Raw genomic sequence first — 16,959 nt, 5'->3', positions numbered from 1 at the left:
TCTGTCCTTCCTATTATGCTTTGGATTGAAAATCACTGCATGTTCCTTGAACCTTTACCAAATGTATTCGTCATATACATCCACATCTCATTCACAATGCTACAAACATTCCATTCACTTCCTCGTCTCCCGTCCTGACTACTGCAATCTTTTCATTATCACAATTTCTGAAATCCAATGGAGCTTGAATGTATCTGTCATACTGTAGTCAGCCATAGCCGCTTCACAATGCGCTTCACCAGTGTTCAACACCATCAAGGATAAAAGCTCTTCACATATGAGATGCAAACGAATGACTCACTTGGTAGAGATAGTGTTCATGAAGTGTACATGAAGCTCTGTGATGAAGACACATTGCGTAAGTACTCTTTTTGACATGTCAGTGAGTCATTAGATCGATCATACAATTTTATCTATACATTGTGCTAGCAGTTTTGCTAGCAAATGTATAGATGAGGAGAAAAAACTATTTAAAAATAGTTTTTTCTCCCAGCTGTAAGTCACTGTCTCAACGTGCTGAAGAATTCACTGACAAGGGAGAGCAGAAAAGACCTCCCACTAGAGGTCCCCCTGCTCTCCACCCATAGGAGAAGTTCTGAAGCCAGCACGCTGGGAACAAAGCCAGCCTGCTGACATGACTGATGAGATTTGCCCAGCTTGGGGAAGCAGGGCAAACCAAACAAAACTTTGGGAGGAGCGCAGGCGGAGCGGGAGAAGACAAAAGAGTGGGTGTTATACGAAGAGAGCACTGCCATGGAGGTAAAGAGATTAAATCTTTTTATTTTACATGGATCATATTTTACACCATGTATCGTTGTGATTACTGTTGTATTCAATGTATATGGGAGGGATTTCAAGTAAGTACATTTTTTCATAACAGGCTCACTTTAAGAATGTCCATCTCTACACCATTGGTATTGGAGATGGGAATGAAGCCCCATGGACCCAATTATGAAGTCAAACTGTTCAATAACAGTTTGACTACTTACAATAGGGGGAGGCCAAGGCACTTACTTTACCATAACCACTACAGTGAGCCACAGTGTTTATGTTGCTTGAAGTGTTCCATTAAATGTTAGATAAGGAGCCGCTCTGTCTTATTTGTAGATTCCCACAATTCTTAAACTACTACAGATTCTATTCTCGAACTCTGACTCTTTTCGTCATATATTTGGGGCAACTTCTTTTATTCAATCAGTGATACAACATCACAATGTAAATCAAGGAATTCAAATCATGCTTTTTATTGTACTCATCCAGTGCTTCTATGTCTTTATTGTGTTAATATTTACCTCTTCTTCTGTAAGTGGCCTTTGACTGAGACGATCTCTTTCGTTAAAATTACGTTTTTTTATTTCTTCTGAGTCATAGAAATCTGGAATCTCTACTGACTTTTTCTTGTAATTAAGAAGCTGAGCGAGTTCATCCATGCGATCATATTGTCTTTTCTCTTCAAACTTGTGGTATTTCTGTGGCATTCTTTTTTCCTCATAGCCGTGGTTCATATCTTCTAAAAACTGCTTTTTCCCCCACCAATCATAGTCATTGTATTCGGGCAAGACATTTTTGTTTTGTACGCTACGTTTGCTTTCTTCTTCACTATCTAGAAAATTGTCATCATCATTATCAAAGTACTTCTTCCATTTAATTTGGTCATCAGTAAAGCCATAATGATTATCTGGCTGCCTTTCTTCTTCAGAACTGTGTCGGTTGTACTTTTCATTGTTTAAGTAGTTAGATTCTCCAGTATTCTCTTTATTTCCTCCATAGTAGTGTTTTTTGAAATCTTCATTATAATGTCTTTTTTCTTTCTCCTCTGAATAATCTGGGTAGTACCTTTTCATCTCATCAACCATTTCTTCACCTATATAGTGTCTCTTGTTATCTTTTATACCATGACTGTAAGGTTGTTCCTCTTCATCTGCTTGAAGATGATGTTTCAGTTTTTCATATAGTTTCTGTTTTTCATCTCGATTATTGAAATGGCGTTTATCAATATCATCCTTACTCTCCTCATTTTCGTCTTTGCCACGTCCATAATTAAATCTCATATCTGCATGTTGTCCAGTTGGCCACCTCTTTCTTTCCTTCTGCAGATTGTTCTCCTCTTCTTCCAAATGGTGTCGCTTTATTTCTTTTTCTTTACTTTCTTCACTTTCACTGTCATAGGGCTCTTCTCTCTCCTCTTCACTACCTCTGTGAAAATGTCTCTTTTCTTTTGACTCCTCTGAACTCTGAACCTCATGGTGAGTTCTTTTATCATAATGATTCCTCTTCATGTTATCCTCAAAAGAGTTTATTCCATAATATCCTTTCTGCACCCTTGAATAGGGCTGTTCTTCGTGCAAATTAGTGTGGCTTCTTTGCTCCAGTTCATGTCTTCTTTTTTCATCATAATCAAGCATTCTTTGGCCAAAGTCCCCTAGCTTCGATTTAAGATTTCTCTTCTCTTCTTTTTCTTTTGACTCATCAGATGTTTCGGAAGAGTGTTCTTCTGGATGACCAAGTTGTTCTTTCCAGTGTAAACCTCCATGATGCCGTTTTATAATGTCCTCTAAGCTTCTGGGTTCTTCATCATCTTCTGAGAACTCTTCAACATTTTTAGCAGCCGTGTGAACTTTCTTGTCAAAAACATCATGTCTCGTGTCATGAGACTCATCAGGACGAAATGTATCTTTTTTAATCATTTCTCCCCTTTCCTCCTCACCGTCTTCAAAGTCACTTTCTTTTGAATGACCTGTATCTTCCTCATTTTCCATACTGTGGATATTCTTCTCTCTTCCTTCTTCTTCATCTTTCTCTTCCTGGCTTTCCCTGCCCTCATGGTGTCGTTTCTCTTCCTCTTGCTCTTTCGGAACTTTGCTTTCCCGAGTCTGTTGTCCTGTTTCATCTTCAAATTCATGTAGATGTTTATCTGCAGCGGTCATCTCCTTAAAGTTGTTGGCTTCATAATGTCTATCTTCCTCCAGTTGTTCATTATTACTGGGCCTAGTACCTATAAAATATTTTCTAAATGTTAGAGAAATAGAACATTTACTCAATACGCACATGACAGCATTAGATTCAACTAATATATTAATTAACATCAATATGTCCTAAGGAATCCATATAAATGAATAGAAAATACAACACTTATTATAATAAGTCACTATAGACATTTATATTTCAACATAGTCTTCCACCGAGAAAACACATATGCAACCAGGTGTGAAAAAAAAACAATTTCTGTTTATTTATATTGTATTTATTTGTAAGAGGATGCAAAGTTTTCTTTATTCATTTATTTTTATAGCAAGTTAATTGTATTTTAAATACGGAACAATAAATGCTGTTAACGCATTAAAATCACATTTCTTCTGCCAGTGCTACCAATTAATTAATTTAGCAATGTGCAGAAGTAGCATTATCCAATGACCCGATGTCCTGGTATGGAACAGCTTCAAACTAAACTAAGCACTAAGTCGATTTATAAACCTTTTGTAGTTTCGTTGAATCTCATCCTTACTAATAGAAAAAAGGGCTATTTTGTTTTGTAAGTCAACCCTTTCTGTGTCCCTTTCAGATTCTTTGACTTTCATCAAACATTCATGGTACAAAACGAGCAATACCCTCCTAATCTTTCGTTCTTGTACAGAACTATAAAGGTAGCTAAATGTGTTATTATAAGAAAATCGAATATATTTCACCCCAAACACATGAGATGTTTTATTCTTAAAACTTTTATTAAACTAAAGAACCTGACATTAGGCATTACGTACAAATAAACTTCAATTATTTCTGTTTGACCGGTTATGATGAAATGGTCCTGTGTTCATTAATTGCAAATCTATGAGTTTTATTTATTTTTTACTCAAGGGACAATAGCTATTGAAAATAAAGATTAAGGACTCATCCTCGATTCCTCATTATATTTAGCAGCATTTCATATTAATATAAATTGAAAGAAATAATCTTGCTCAGTAAAAAAAAAAAAACAGCAAAAGAAAAACCATAATTATCTTTTTTTCCTTCTCAAAGCAAAGTGTCTAAAAGCAAAAATCAAAAAGTATCTCCGACAATCTATGATTTGGTTTAAATTCAAATGGCAAAATAATATGATGGATTATTTTAAATCATTTGTAAATATTTTTTTATATTACTGATTTAAAATATTTTTTTTCTGCCACATTATTCTTCTAAACTACACTGTAAAATATTATTAGACTGTCGTAAAAAAGAGTTGCTCAATACAGCGTGAAACATTTAGTTTTTTATTAACAGTTAAAAACTAACAATATATTATTATTATGAAATTGCATGGATGGACAGATAGACAGACAATGAGAAACGCCAGAATTAGGAGGATTTAGGCTAAATGACAAGTAAACTACCACCAAAACAGGCAAGTTTGTGTGCATTGTTTGTGTGCACTGTTTGTGTGAATGGTCTGTTTCATGATATAAGTGACTAGGGCAGAGAATTACATGACATGGTAGGATGAGGTATGAACAATAAAACATGTCTTTTGATATATATATATATATAATTACTTTTAAAAGCTAAATAATTACTAGGTGTTAACTAAACTTGGAAATTAAGCATACACAGAGATGGGAATAGAAAATTTAAAGTGACTCTATGGGCACTCAGACCAAATAATCTCATTGAAGTGGTCTGGGTGCACTGTCCCTGTCCCCTTAACCCAGCAAAGTAAAACATAGCAGTTTCAGAGAAACTGCAATAATTATATTGCAGGGTTAACTCTCCCCTAGTGGCTAACTACTAGACAGCCACTAGAGACTCTTTCTGGTCTTCACAGAGTTTAACTCCATGAAATAACGCTGGACGTCCTCACCCTTGGCAAGTGAACATCCAGTGTCTTCTAATCCCCCATAGGAAAACATTGATTCAGTGCTTCCAATGGGAAGGCCTAGTTGAGTTGGCCATGATGCCAGAGGAGGAGAGGAGGCAGAACCCCCGCCGAGAGACCTCGGTGCTGGAATGAGGTAAATGTTGAAATCTTTTCAAACCTTTCAACACAATGAGGGTATCAGACATTCAGCTATGGGCAGAGTGACACTATAGTGTTAGGAATACAGTTTTGTATCCCATACGGTATAGTGTTCCTTTAAGGCAAAGTGGGTGAGCTTACAAATGTAGCTATATGTGTTTATATTTGTTACCAACAATGTCACAGTTTACCTTGTTCTATCAATCAACACGCTGTTTAACTGATGTCTACGCTTCCAGTAAATGTTTTTTAATAGATGTCAGTTTGTTTAAAATTATTAAGAAAGACACCAGAGACAAATGAGAATATATTAACATGAACAACCAGCACATCTTATAACAGGTAACGACAGGCAAGACAGCTGGCACCGAAAACAGCTGATTTCGAGAATTTTTCCATTTAGTTGCTTAGTTGAAAGTTAAAATTTACTTCGAATTCTGGATTATTTTTCCTTTTGTGAGTAAACCGGTTTGAAACATAATTCAAGAATTCAAACATTAAAATTTTAAGCCAAAATAATGAGCCTGGAAAAATATAATTTTTCACTTTAACCATATTGACCTTAAATTGTAGTTTTTCTTGTAAGTTCCCAACGATTTGCGGTTTTAGAAATAATGGCATTCATATCAGCACTGGTTCCAGTTAGTTGCAATACTCACTCTTTTTAAGGATTTCTTTGCACTCTGGATCAATCGGGGGAGCATTGGGTTTCGCCAAAGCATTGGACAGAACTTCTACTATGCATCGCGTTACCTGGAAATAAACCGAAAGCAAATTAGAAAGTTTCAATTACAAAGAAAAATAATATCCAGTCTATGTTCTCTGCAGACTCCACATCAACGATCTTACATTTGATCTCTACTAAGATATTCCTCGCTCATTTACACTAAATCATCGTGGACTGAGTGCTGGAAAAGGCAATGTTATGGTAATTCTATTAGATGCTAAGCATCTCCAATATTTTATATAACACCCCCATTTGTTCTAACTTGCAGGAAACATGTATATATTAGGTGGTTGTTTCCAAATGTTATACTTCCCAACACTGGGTGGGAGGTATGCAATCAAAAAAATGGGGGCAGGCCCTGAGGGACGTTGGCCATTGATGCAACTCACATCACCATTAGACCCCATAACGTGTAGGTCTGCCTGAATAAAAGGGTCAGGTCCACCAGTGAAGGGGCATGGCAGTTGTCAGGCCAGACGATGCAGAGAGCCCTGCTAAAGTGCTCTCTGAATGGTCTTAGTGCCGGCTGCACAGCGAAATCGCGTCTAATAAAGTGTTCACGCTCTGGTGCCCAGGCACAGCTCCCTAGTGCCCCCGGGTGAGGCTGTAGCACCAGCCTCAATTTTACATTTAGCGGGTCTCATGATGTGAAGTCATGACCCAGCATCAATTCCCTGTTTAATGTGTGGTATGCTGAGGGGGAGACAAGGCAGATGCACAGTGTACTGCTCTTATTCTATCCCTATTAATGAAAGAAGACTGGAGCTCCTCAACCATGACAAGGTAAGCAGCAGAGGGGAGAAGGTGCATACAGGCACACCCCGATTTACATACACTCACTTTACATACACTTGCGAGTACAGACATACCCGCGAGTGTATGTAAAGTTTCCCCCGCCAGTACAGAAATTCCTGTGCCTTTTCTGTCCGTGAGTGAACAGTAAATGGAAGGTTCTATTCTTGCCCGGAGCAGCTCAGTTCAGTGTCATTAGGGCAAGAACTTTTCACACCTTCTGACATGGCACAGGTTAATCATCTCAAATTTATAATGCCTACTCCTTGCTGAACATATATATTTATATTTTCTGCCCATACATTGTCCATATTCTGCAATTGGCGCCATCCAGTGAAAGGGTTTACCCTGCCATTTCCTATAACTATGACTTAGCAGCTTAGCTGCATTAGCCACAATTCTGAGGATTAAAAGTTAAACCATAAATGCTTAAAGTGATGAAGAGGTGTTTCTAAACAAAGTGTGCAACTAAGCTGTTAACAAATAAAAATTGGCACTGGATTGGCAGAAAATAGCCCAGTGGGCAGGTTTATTTTACTTTTCCTCCCAGTTTAAGGTTGTCAGATGAACGTTAAATGATACAATCTGGAATGAGATTAATTTTTTTTTTTTTTTACTGTTTGTTTTAACTGAATAAAACCCACTAGAAATCACTAAATAAATCACTGGAAATAAAAACACTGGAAATCTGCAGTTGCAGTATCGGTTATGTCTGTAAATTACAATTGCAATGCTGGACATTCATTGGGAAGTGTAAAAACGTATTGCTTCACTTTAAGTACATTTTCATTTTACATACATGCTCTGGTCCCATTGTGTACTTAAAAGTGGGGTATGCCTGTAATTAATTAGTGTAAATTTTAGTGGTTGCCTGTGTGTACGTGTGAGATTTTGTCATTAAATACATGTGTTTGTGATGGGTGTGAATTTCTAGTTATTTATTTACGTGTGTGTGTGTATATAATTTTATAAGCAAGTATGTATGGGGGGGCGGTAATTAAATATGTATTTCATGTAAAGTGATGTATATGGCAAGTTAATTGTGTATATGTGGTTCCTAGACACAACAGAAGTCACGCTTTGGCAGCCAAAAAATGTCTTCATATATCAGTGCCAAATTTTACGTTTTACAACCGCTCTTCGACACACACTCTGGAAGGCATCGTGAGGACAGATCGGTGACCTAAATAGCGCTCCTTCAAAAGACTCCTCTATTCTCTAGGGAATTTTATAATGTGAGGAAAAACACGGATACATTTTAGTCATTATGTTATCTTAACTCCCTACACAGTGAGGTGAAAACAAATCTCAACAATTCCAGGCAGTGAGTATAGTTTAGTTTAGTTCTGCTATTTATTTCATGTTTAATCCACCGTCAAAGGGAATAATTCATGTCTTCAACTTTTTATCCCTAAGTGAATCTGCTCTTTGGCGTTTGTGATGTATTACATTTACCAATGGTTGCAAGTAAGGTAACTTTAACCGAAAAGTAATCTGTACACATCAGCATTTCATGAATAAATATTTTTTTGTGATTGCCTGGCAGGGACAAATAATCTTTCCTATGTGATCTTAGATATTCATTGGAATAATATTTTTTTTAATTTTTAACACATTTTAATAAGATGAATCAAAATTTTGTTTATTCAGAGCTTGTAGTTTGTTCATTAAAATTCTTAGTTAATTAATCACCACTGAGTACTGAATACCAAATGTTTCCATTAACAGCTAAAAATAACACAGCAGTTCTAGTTTTCGGGTCCTTGATAAGCCCAGTACATGTTTATCACTTCAGGAAAATTAGTATAGGATTGATTATCCATTAATCCATGCTTACCATATTTGGTGGGACATTCCCAAAATGTTGTATTTTATCCCGCCATCCTGAGTTTAGTCTCTGGTGTTCTGCAGAATGCAAACCAGTCTGGCATGCTCGGGTTTTGGATGGCCCTGTCCCATTTTCAGGTGGACCGGCCATATTTGGCATCCCCAGTGAAGCAAGTCTTCTTACTGGCATACCCACTGTAGGCCTACTCCCATCACACCAGTTTCATACCTCCCATTTGGGAAGTATGCTAATCTCATCACAGTACTATTTGGTCAAATGACTGGTACCCTTCTGATAATCCATAAAAAAACATGAAATTAATATACAGTATAAAATAACAGCTACTTTCCCTTCCAATACCACTCAGACCAGGGATGGCCAAAACATAGACCTGGCAATTATTGTAGAAAATAACTCCAATGATGGCATGCCAGCCTTAAAGAAGAACTGTGCCTTCTAAATCTTTAGAACAACCAGCTGACATTAGAATTGAAACATTTTTGTTGTGAAACATTTAAATACTGAATCTTTTTATTCTAATTGCCACCCAACACCAGGCACAATATGCAACTTAGTTAACTGCGGCAGTGCTGTACGCCAGGAGAACGCATGGTGGACAAAAAGGTCTAGTGATCATGCACATGAACACAATTTATCCGTTAGATGTCCCAATGCGTATAAAAATACCCGAGGCATTATGGGCTGGTGACGGTGCCCAGACCACAGAAGTGCCGCTGAGGTAAGTATGTGTTTTCCGTTAGTGCCACTGCTTTCTTCGCCCTAGTAACCGCTGAAGTAGCATTCACTGGGGTGAGGGGACGAAGAACTTTTACATCTGGAAAAATACAGATTATATTTAATGCTTAATGAATATTTCTGTTCCCTTTTTGAATTATTATTTCTGCAAAATGATAAATTCATATTTTTGGAGAAAACTAATTTTTCCCCAAAACTCATTAGACGTAGTTTGGGGAATGCTCCCTACTTATGATTTGTAATATTATGTTGAAATGTCACCTACATTATAAACAAAAATATATTTGTGAAATTTGAAAAAAAAAATTCAAAGTAAAATCCCCAACTCTGCATTTACCTTTATCCTAAAACGGATTGCCTTCATCTTGGCTCATTTGTTTGGATCAGTTTTTGTTATAAGCTCTGCCCTGTTCGGTCAAAGAGTGTACAAAAGGAGAAACAGACACAATGTGTCTATTTCTCCTCCTCTCATTCAATATGTGCCTTGGCTGTGCCTGTATTGAACTGGATTGTGAGTCAATTGCTCAATCATCATCAAATAAAAACAGCAGTACAAGTTATAGCTGGTTCTCAACATTGAATTAATGGTGTCATTTCTAGAAAAATGTCAGTTCCCTTAAATAATATCTATTTGTATATTTATGTACTGCAGGATCATTTATACCAATTATTCCTGCATGGTATGATATATATTGCAATGTTACAACCAAAATATTTGCTTTCAAAATAACAGCTAATTGTTCTGCTCAAAAAAACAAAATTCCAAAAATTGGGATTCAGAGAAGAGCACTAGCATTAACCATGCTGTTTGTCTTGTGCACGGGATATGGATTTTTGGGGGAATATTGGACACACGTGGTGCACTTGTGATTAGTATCTGGAGTTTCATATTTTTTCATATTATTAAGAATAAAAGTTCAGGCTCAATGAAGAATAATCGCTGTCTGTATTCATATCTGGATATCCACAGAATCTATTAGTTCCCCTTCGTGATTGAATATTCCATCATTTATTTTGTACATCGTTATTAACGTAACGGTGTCCTCTCTACATTCTAAGCTTCAGGCTGCCATTACTCATAAGTCAAATACTTATTTGAAATGACTGCAAACTGAACAGTGTGCAACAAGAGAACCGAGAAAGCTTACCTTGTAACAGTCACGAACTCTGGAAAAATGTAATCAACAGGATGGAGTCATATTACCATATTTGAATATTTAACTAGCAAAATAATGTATTATTTTTTACTATTTAATCAACATCTGGTTGATTAAAAAAGGCGTCCCTGATTAAATCCTCTATTTGTTTTTGCACATTTTTATTTGAAGCAAGTGATAGGTTATTTGCGTATAACAGCAGAGGTTGGCTGGGGATTTTTTGTCCACTAAACCTCCATCCGATTTCGTTCTAGAGGCGAGGAACAGCCTTGTACTATGTTTACAGTAGAGTGAAATGTGGTAGTGGTGGTTTAATAAACAATACGTTTGCTCCATCTGAGAGCAGAGAAATGTTAATGTGTATGTGCAAATGTATTGCTCATTCACACTGAAGCACTCTCGTGGATTCAGGTTGATGCCAAGCAGCTGGTAATGTGTTCATCCATTACTTCTGGAATCCTTCCAAAACATAAAAAAGAAATCTAGACATGGAAACAGTAATGTGCTTGGATCAGAGACGTAACTAGAAACCACGGAACCCCAGTGAAAAAATCGCCCTAGGGCTCCCGCCATACGTCTACCCCACACCCCATACATCCCCGCCCCCATACATCTACCCCCAGTCCCATATGTCCGCGCCCCGCCCACACATGCAAACAGATACACACGCCGACACACACACAGACACACATACATGTAGACACACACATACACATAAACACACATACATACACGCAAATACATACAGACACACATACATATACATACAAACACACACACATACACACAGTGACACGCACATACAGACAAACAGACACACACACAGATATACTGATACAGACATTCTCTATCCCACACACAAACTGTTAAAAAAAATTGTGGCTGCCTCACACTGATGGATGTCAGAGCTCCCACTCTGACACCCTCCTCTCCTCCTGCTCGGCGCTCTGTTGGCTGGGAGGAAGTGAGGGCTTCCTCCCAGCTCCGACATCATCACTGGGGCTCAGTCGCGCTCTTAAAGCGCAGCAGCGCTGACCGGGCCCCAGGAAATCCATTGCCATCGGGTGGCCCCAGGAGCATGGGCCACCTGATGGGCTCCTTCAATGCGGCCCCGGCGTTTTTTCCGCGTGGTTGGGGCCACACCAAAATGCTGGCAGGCACCTCGGTCGCAGGGGTTTACAGGGCGGCCGGGCCCCCTGGAATGACAGCCTGGTCGCAGCAGCGACCCCTGTGACTGTGGTAGTTCCGCCAGTGGCTTGAATGTAACATACTATTTGTTCAATTTTTGAATGTTTCATGATGTGCTTGATATAGAACAGAGATATATGTTTCAAATTTTAAATCCTAAACTACTGGGCAGGTCTTAAAAGTTACCCACGACTGCAAGTCTGGAGGTTCATCGCACATTCAGGAGGGGTGAATTTATACCTAGCAGGACGAGCATTCACTTTGACCTCTGCTTATATAGTTCTATTTCTAGAACACATCCCTTCTATTCGTGTTTATTAATTAGTGTCAGGATTTAACTAATACCCATTGTAAGTTAACAAAAAACTAAAATATTATCAGAATACTAAAGCATATTACTGGACCGTAGAATGGCCGGACTTAATGGTAATACATAGAATAGAACAGAACAGGCCAGATCAGGGAGACAGAGCGTATGTAAATGGTTAGACAAGCCAGATATCAAGGAATACAGAAGGTAGAACAGTTAAGGTACAAAACGGGGTAAAAATACAAAGAATTAATCAATGTAACGCGCTCTTTGATAACAACAAGGTAAACTACGACAGGACACTGCACTAATGTCACAATGAGCTATTTATAGTCCTAGTAGCGTACTAATTTGTTATAAACAGTCATGTGACATTGAAACGTGTGTGTTACATCTGCATGATGCCGCACTCACGTTCACGTCTCAATGAAAGCGGAGCTATATACTGGCCCTGTTTAGCAGCAGGCGGCATCTGTTAATACACCAGATAGGAGTTCAGGACTAGAGGGAGGGGATGGGAGTAGCATCCTTGGTATGCAAATAAGCCTTCTGGGAACGAGAGCCCCCATTATGATTCTTACTATTATTTACAAAGCGCCAACAAATACCACAGCAATGTACAATAAATGGACTAATAAGCAAGTAGTTGCAAAACAACAAGTTGGACGTACAGGAACAGAAGGTGCTCTGCCCATACATTCTATCAGGAGTAGGGTGAAATAACATGTATTTAATGTATGAGAAAAGAAGGTTTACAATCAAGTCTCAGGTTTTTTAGATGACACGGTTCAGGAAAGAAAGCAGAGTGGGTTCTATAGAGGTTTTGGGTTGAGTTGGAGAAGATGTGCCTGTAAAGTCCCATATCAATAAAAGTCCAAGACTGAAAGCTAGCCCTGATTCTTTCTGTACTGTGCTCCATACATAGTATCTCACATGGAACTCTGGGGTCTCACATTTTACTCTGGTTTAACAGTTAATGATCCATTGTATTCCTTCCATTATGCATGCCCATAATCCAACACTTATCAAGGCGGATCAATTGATGGATCAATTTAAAACTGTACCCAGGACTAACACTGACCCCTACAGATTATAAGGAGTGCCAGATATTATGCTCCATTGCATATTTAGAAATAATTTATCTGACCATTCCCTACTGCCCTCCTTTGGAGTTACTGTTTCAGCCATTTTCAGTGGGCCATCCTTTTCTGTACAGCTCCCAAAACTAGGTCCATCTAACAGACTCGTTGGTCAATGCCAGCATGAAACCAGAAAGAGAATCCGTATGCCCCTCCATTGGCTCCATAGATTCGATAACAATCATTGAGGTTTTTTATACTATAAGCAGGTAGAAGAAGAAATAAACTTTTTTTTTCTGATGCAACACTATTATTGAGTGGTTTTAAGGCTGTAAAACTGAGCCACGCGTCGATAACACATTATCAGCAGAAACAAATGACAAAAGCTGCAGGGTTTTCAGACCTCGCACAGTACAACCCCCACATTACTTCAGTAACCAAAACATTTCATTTATATAAGAGAATGCTTAATTTTCTTTGAATGCAAATCAATATAATTATCTCAAATTTACCGCAACCTATTCCTTGAACCGATGGTCTCTGTATACCCTGGGAGGCATAACTACATGTTGCGCATTAATAAATGTATAAAAAATATTATACTGTTTATTTTCAAACCAAGTATACGTTACTAATACAAGAGGGGGCCTTGTTTCCTAACATAAATAGCCATTTATATTTCCAAAGCCAATTAGTACTATGTAAGCCTAATCTCATGGTTCTCCATCAAGTAGTGCTATAGAAACCATACTGATCATGGCTGTCATGCATACTATGACACGTCTACTCGGACGATGTAACATGTTTATATTCACTGAGAGCTGTGTGTTCTCTCTCAGCAAGGCCGGGACTGAGACTGCATCTGATCATGAATAAAGATAATTGCAAACAAGATTAAATGTCACCCTGTCCTCCACAAGCCAAAAGTATCATTAGATATAATTAAGGAATAATATAACCAATTTATCCCTAGACGGCTCTGCAAACAATTCATACAACCCCTAATGTCTAACAATTTTAAGGCATTTAATTGGTGGCCAAATTTGACTTGCATGAGTCACTTACAAGATATTTCACTAAACACTTTATTAATTATCTAGAGAAAAATTAACCACCCAGACAAAATCCGATGAAAATGTCCAAATTCGACTGTTCGGAACTCGACCGGCCCGACTGAATCTGCACCAATCAGCTGGGTGCAATCCATGTATAGATGCTTTAGCATTCAAAGCCTATACAAATATAGGATACTGAATATTGATAAATCAATTATTTAATTTTTTTTATTTGTGACAGGATGCACGTTCACAAATTATCGCTCACTTGCTTTTTGTAAAAATACTATTTGCTTGCTTCAACTGCTAGCAGCCAGGAGGGCAAATAGTTAAAAAAAAAAAAAAAAAAAGACCTCAATGGTGCTAAGGTTAATTATGTGCCAGCTCATCAGAAAGGCTGTTTTAAACATAGGTGGTGAGTGGAGGCTCTAAATATAATGTAACGGGGCTTGGTGCAACAAAAATAGATATTCTCAAGGGCTCTGCACAGTATGAGTTTCAGTCTTTAGATGGGCTTCTCACACCTTGAAGCTCATTTTGCGCACAGTCCTTGTGGGGCCGATATCGATCTAGTTTTTGTTGCATCAGGTATTTGTTTTTCTCTCATCAAGTTTCTTGCGAATCTAATTTTCAATAGTTGCGTTGTGCTATTATGGATTTTATTTTGACCTTTTTTTATGGGCTGATGAGAAGAGGATTTCGAAGAAGATGGTAAGTATATATTTTTTTTATATTACTGCATTTGTGCTAATGCCCACACCCAACTACTATTAGGATGAGGGGCAGGTAGGTAGGGTTACTTTATTTTGTGGGATTGGCTAAGGGCTTGGGGAACGAGCCAACCAATGCTTTATATTAAAGGGTTCCTCCAACCAAAAAACACTGTTTTCATAACACTGAACACTGGTTTTGGTTAATCCTTTCTCAGGTGGTCTGACTCCTCTCAGACAGATCTTTCTTGGTTAACATAACTTCCCTCATAGTGGAGGATAGTGAGGGAGGATGTACTGAGGGAAGGACAGATGCAGCACAGGGAGGGTCATTCCATGGTGCCACTCACTGTCTGGCGGCAGCATTCTGTGCATACTGGCATCAGAAGCCAATTTTGCACAGAATTGACATTAGCCAGCCGAGAACTTTACTCTGAGCTGGCTAATGATGCTGCCGGAGGTGGAGACTTCAGGCACTATGATCACTTCAAATTAATAAATTGGTCCTGTTGCTTATAGTAACCCTTTAAGAGTAAAACATGCATAAAGTGTATAAGGTCATTAAGCCCCTGGACTTCTAATATATAATATTTTTCTACATTATTTTACATTTTACTGGGTATAATAAAGATACGTTTAAAGGGATATGCATCTTGTTAAAACAACTATCTCATTTAAAAGCTTTAGCTTTGAATAAAACAGTCACCTCAGGCTGCAGGCTGAAAAAAGAAGGTAAATATGATTAATTTTTTTTTTAGATTTACCTGATTCTTCATTCTTATGCTTTCCACACCTCCAGGATGGACACTGAGCGAACCAATCAGTGTTCTATCCCTAGGACTGCTGGAAAAGTGTATTGGCCTTGGCTGACAGATTGACACATGTGCAGTTGGAAAATCTCTTCACCTTGCAACATCCTGACAGTCTGATCAGTGTAATTCATGCAGAGCAGTCTCTGGCGTCGGCTGTCTCTCGCCTGCAGCTGTACAATGGAGCCCAGATTCTGTCAGTAGTGAACTGGTCTGAAACTGTAACCGTGAGTAAAAGGGTGAGGGGGTAGGCTGAAGAACCTCCCCTAGCTGAGAGGTGTGTCCAACAATGCAATCTGACCAAATTTATAAACGTTTATTACATACATTCCAAAGTTTTTCTGTCTTTACTTTGGTTTGTATATTTGTTTTAAATAGTTTGCTTGCAGGTTTAAAAAATTATTGTCAAGTGATGCATGTCCCTCTAAGCACCATCAAGGTCACGGGAAGAGTAAACCGGTTTCCACAAACTTGACCTTGCTTCTTAAGGCCATATTCATTTTCTTAGAAGTATTCTTCTCTCGGTGGCCCTTCATAACTTATAAAGTTTGTTTTTTCATAGAAATCTCTTTCCTTCAGTGGAGTTTGGGTAGTACCCATCATTGATGCTTACATGTTTAAAAAAGAAAGCAGAAAATGTATGATATACTTACCATAATTTTCTTTTCCTGGCTCTGTTACATGACATCATCACGCACGCTCCCTTCTGGGTTGATTCTATGCAGCTTACTAACCAGACTGGGGAGCTCAGAGAGGAGGGGGATTTTATTAGTTCTTAATTGTTTCATTGTTTAATTAATCTTTCCTGTTTCTCAGGCCATATTGAAGAGCTACTCATAAGCGATACTGCCATGTTTAGCCAGGAAAAAAAAATAACGGTAAGTATATTATCAATTTTCTGCTTTAATGCTCCCAGCGTTTTGAGTCATCGCACAGATTATCAGCCTAGAACTTGCACCTTGATATTTTCCTGCTGTTTGCCTTTCAGGCTCACGTTCTGCAGGAAAAACATGAGTCACATACTCAAGGGTCTTCCATAATATGTTTACCCTTCTGTTCGTGACATAAAATGGTTTTCCTGCTTTGTGTTTTCCCCTTACGTTCAACAGATTTCTTTTTTATCGAGTGCAATAAATTTTATTTTCATATACATGTTTTTTTGGCTTTTTTTGTTTCACAAAAAAAATAAAAAACAGATTAAAATCTTGCTTCGTCACAAACATCCTGGAAAACTACCACAAAGCAGATTGTTAGTTCCTAATTCTTTTCTGAAGGCTTCGAAAGGGAGCATTTCGATTTTCACGTCGTCGTCCCCCTTTTCATGCTATTAGTTAAAATGGCAGTTTTTATGCAGGGATTTTAATGTTAACATCTGCCTTCTAGACCATAATCTATATTTAATTTAAACAAGGGATTAGTGTTTGTTTTACAATTTAATCCCAGAACATTTCACAGTGGGTCACAAATTCACCAGAGGCTTTTAATTAGGACATGCTTTTGAAATATACTTAACCCCATAAGGTCCAGTCATAACAAACCAGTCAATTCAAGATCCTGT

At 38.1% G+C, this 16,959-nt stretch overlaps 1 protein-coding gene across 1 annotated transcript in view; it reads right to left on the bottom strand.

Annotated features, from left to right (window-relative positions):
* CHGB (chromogranin B) overlaps positions 1–16,959 on the bottom strand; it is a 45,705-nt gene that overhangs the window by 666 nt on the left and 28,080 nt on the right. The window contains exons 3-4 of the mRNA XM_063443998.1: positions 5,650–5,743; positions 1,293–2,995 (exon numbers count right to left, since the gene is read on the bottom strand). Coding sequence (XP_063300068.1) covers positions 1,293–2,995; positions 5,650–5,743 — 1,797 coding nt within the window. The remainder of the gene's footprint in view (positions 1–1,292; positions 2,996–5,649; positions 5,744–16,959) is intronic.

This window comes from Pelobates fuscus, chromosome 2 (assembly GCF_036172605.1).
Source record: "Pelobates fuscus isolate aPelFus1 chromosome 2, aPelFus1.pri, whole genome shotgun sequence".
Lineage (NCBI taxonomy): Eukaryota > Metazoa > Chordata > Amphibia > Anura > Pelobatidae > Pelobates > Pelobates fuscus.
Note: the sequence above shows the minus strand (reverse complement) of the source record. Positions and strands in the feature narration are given on the sequence as shown.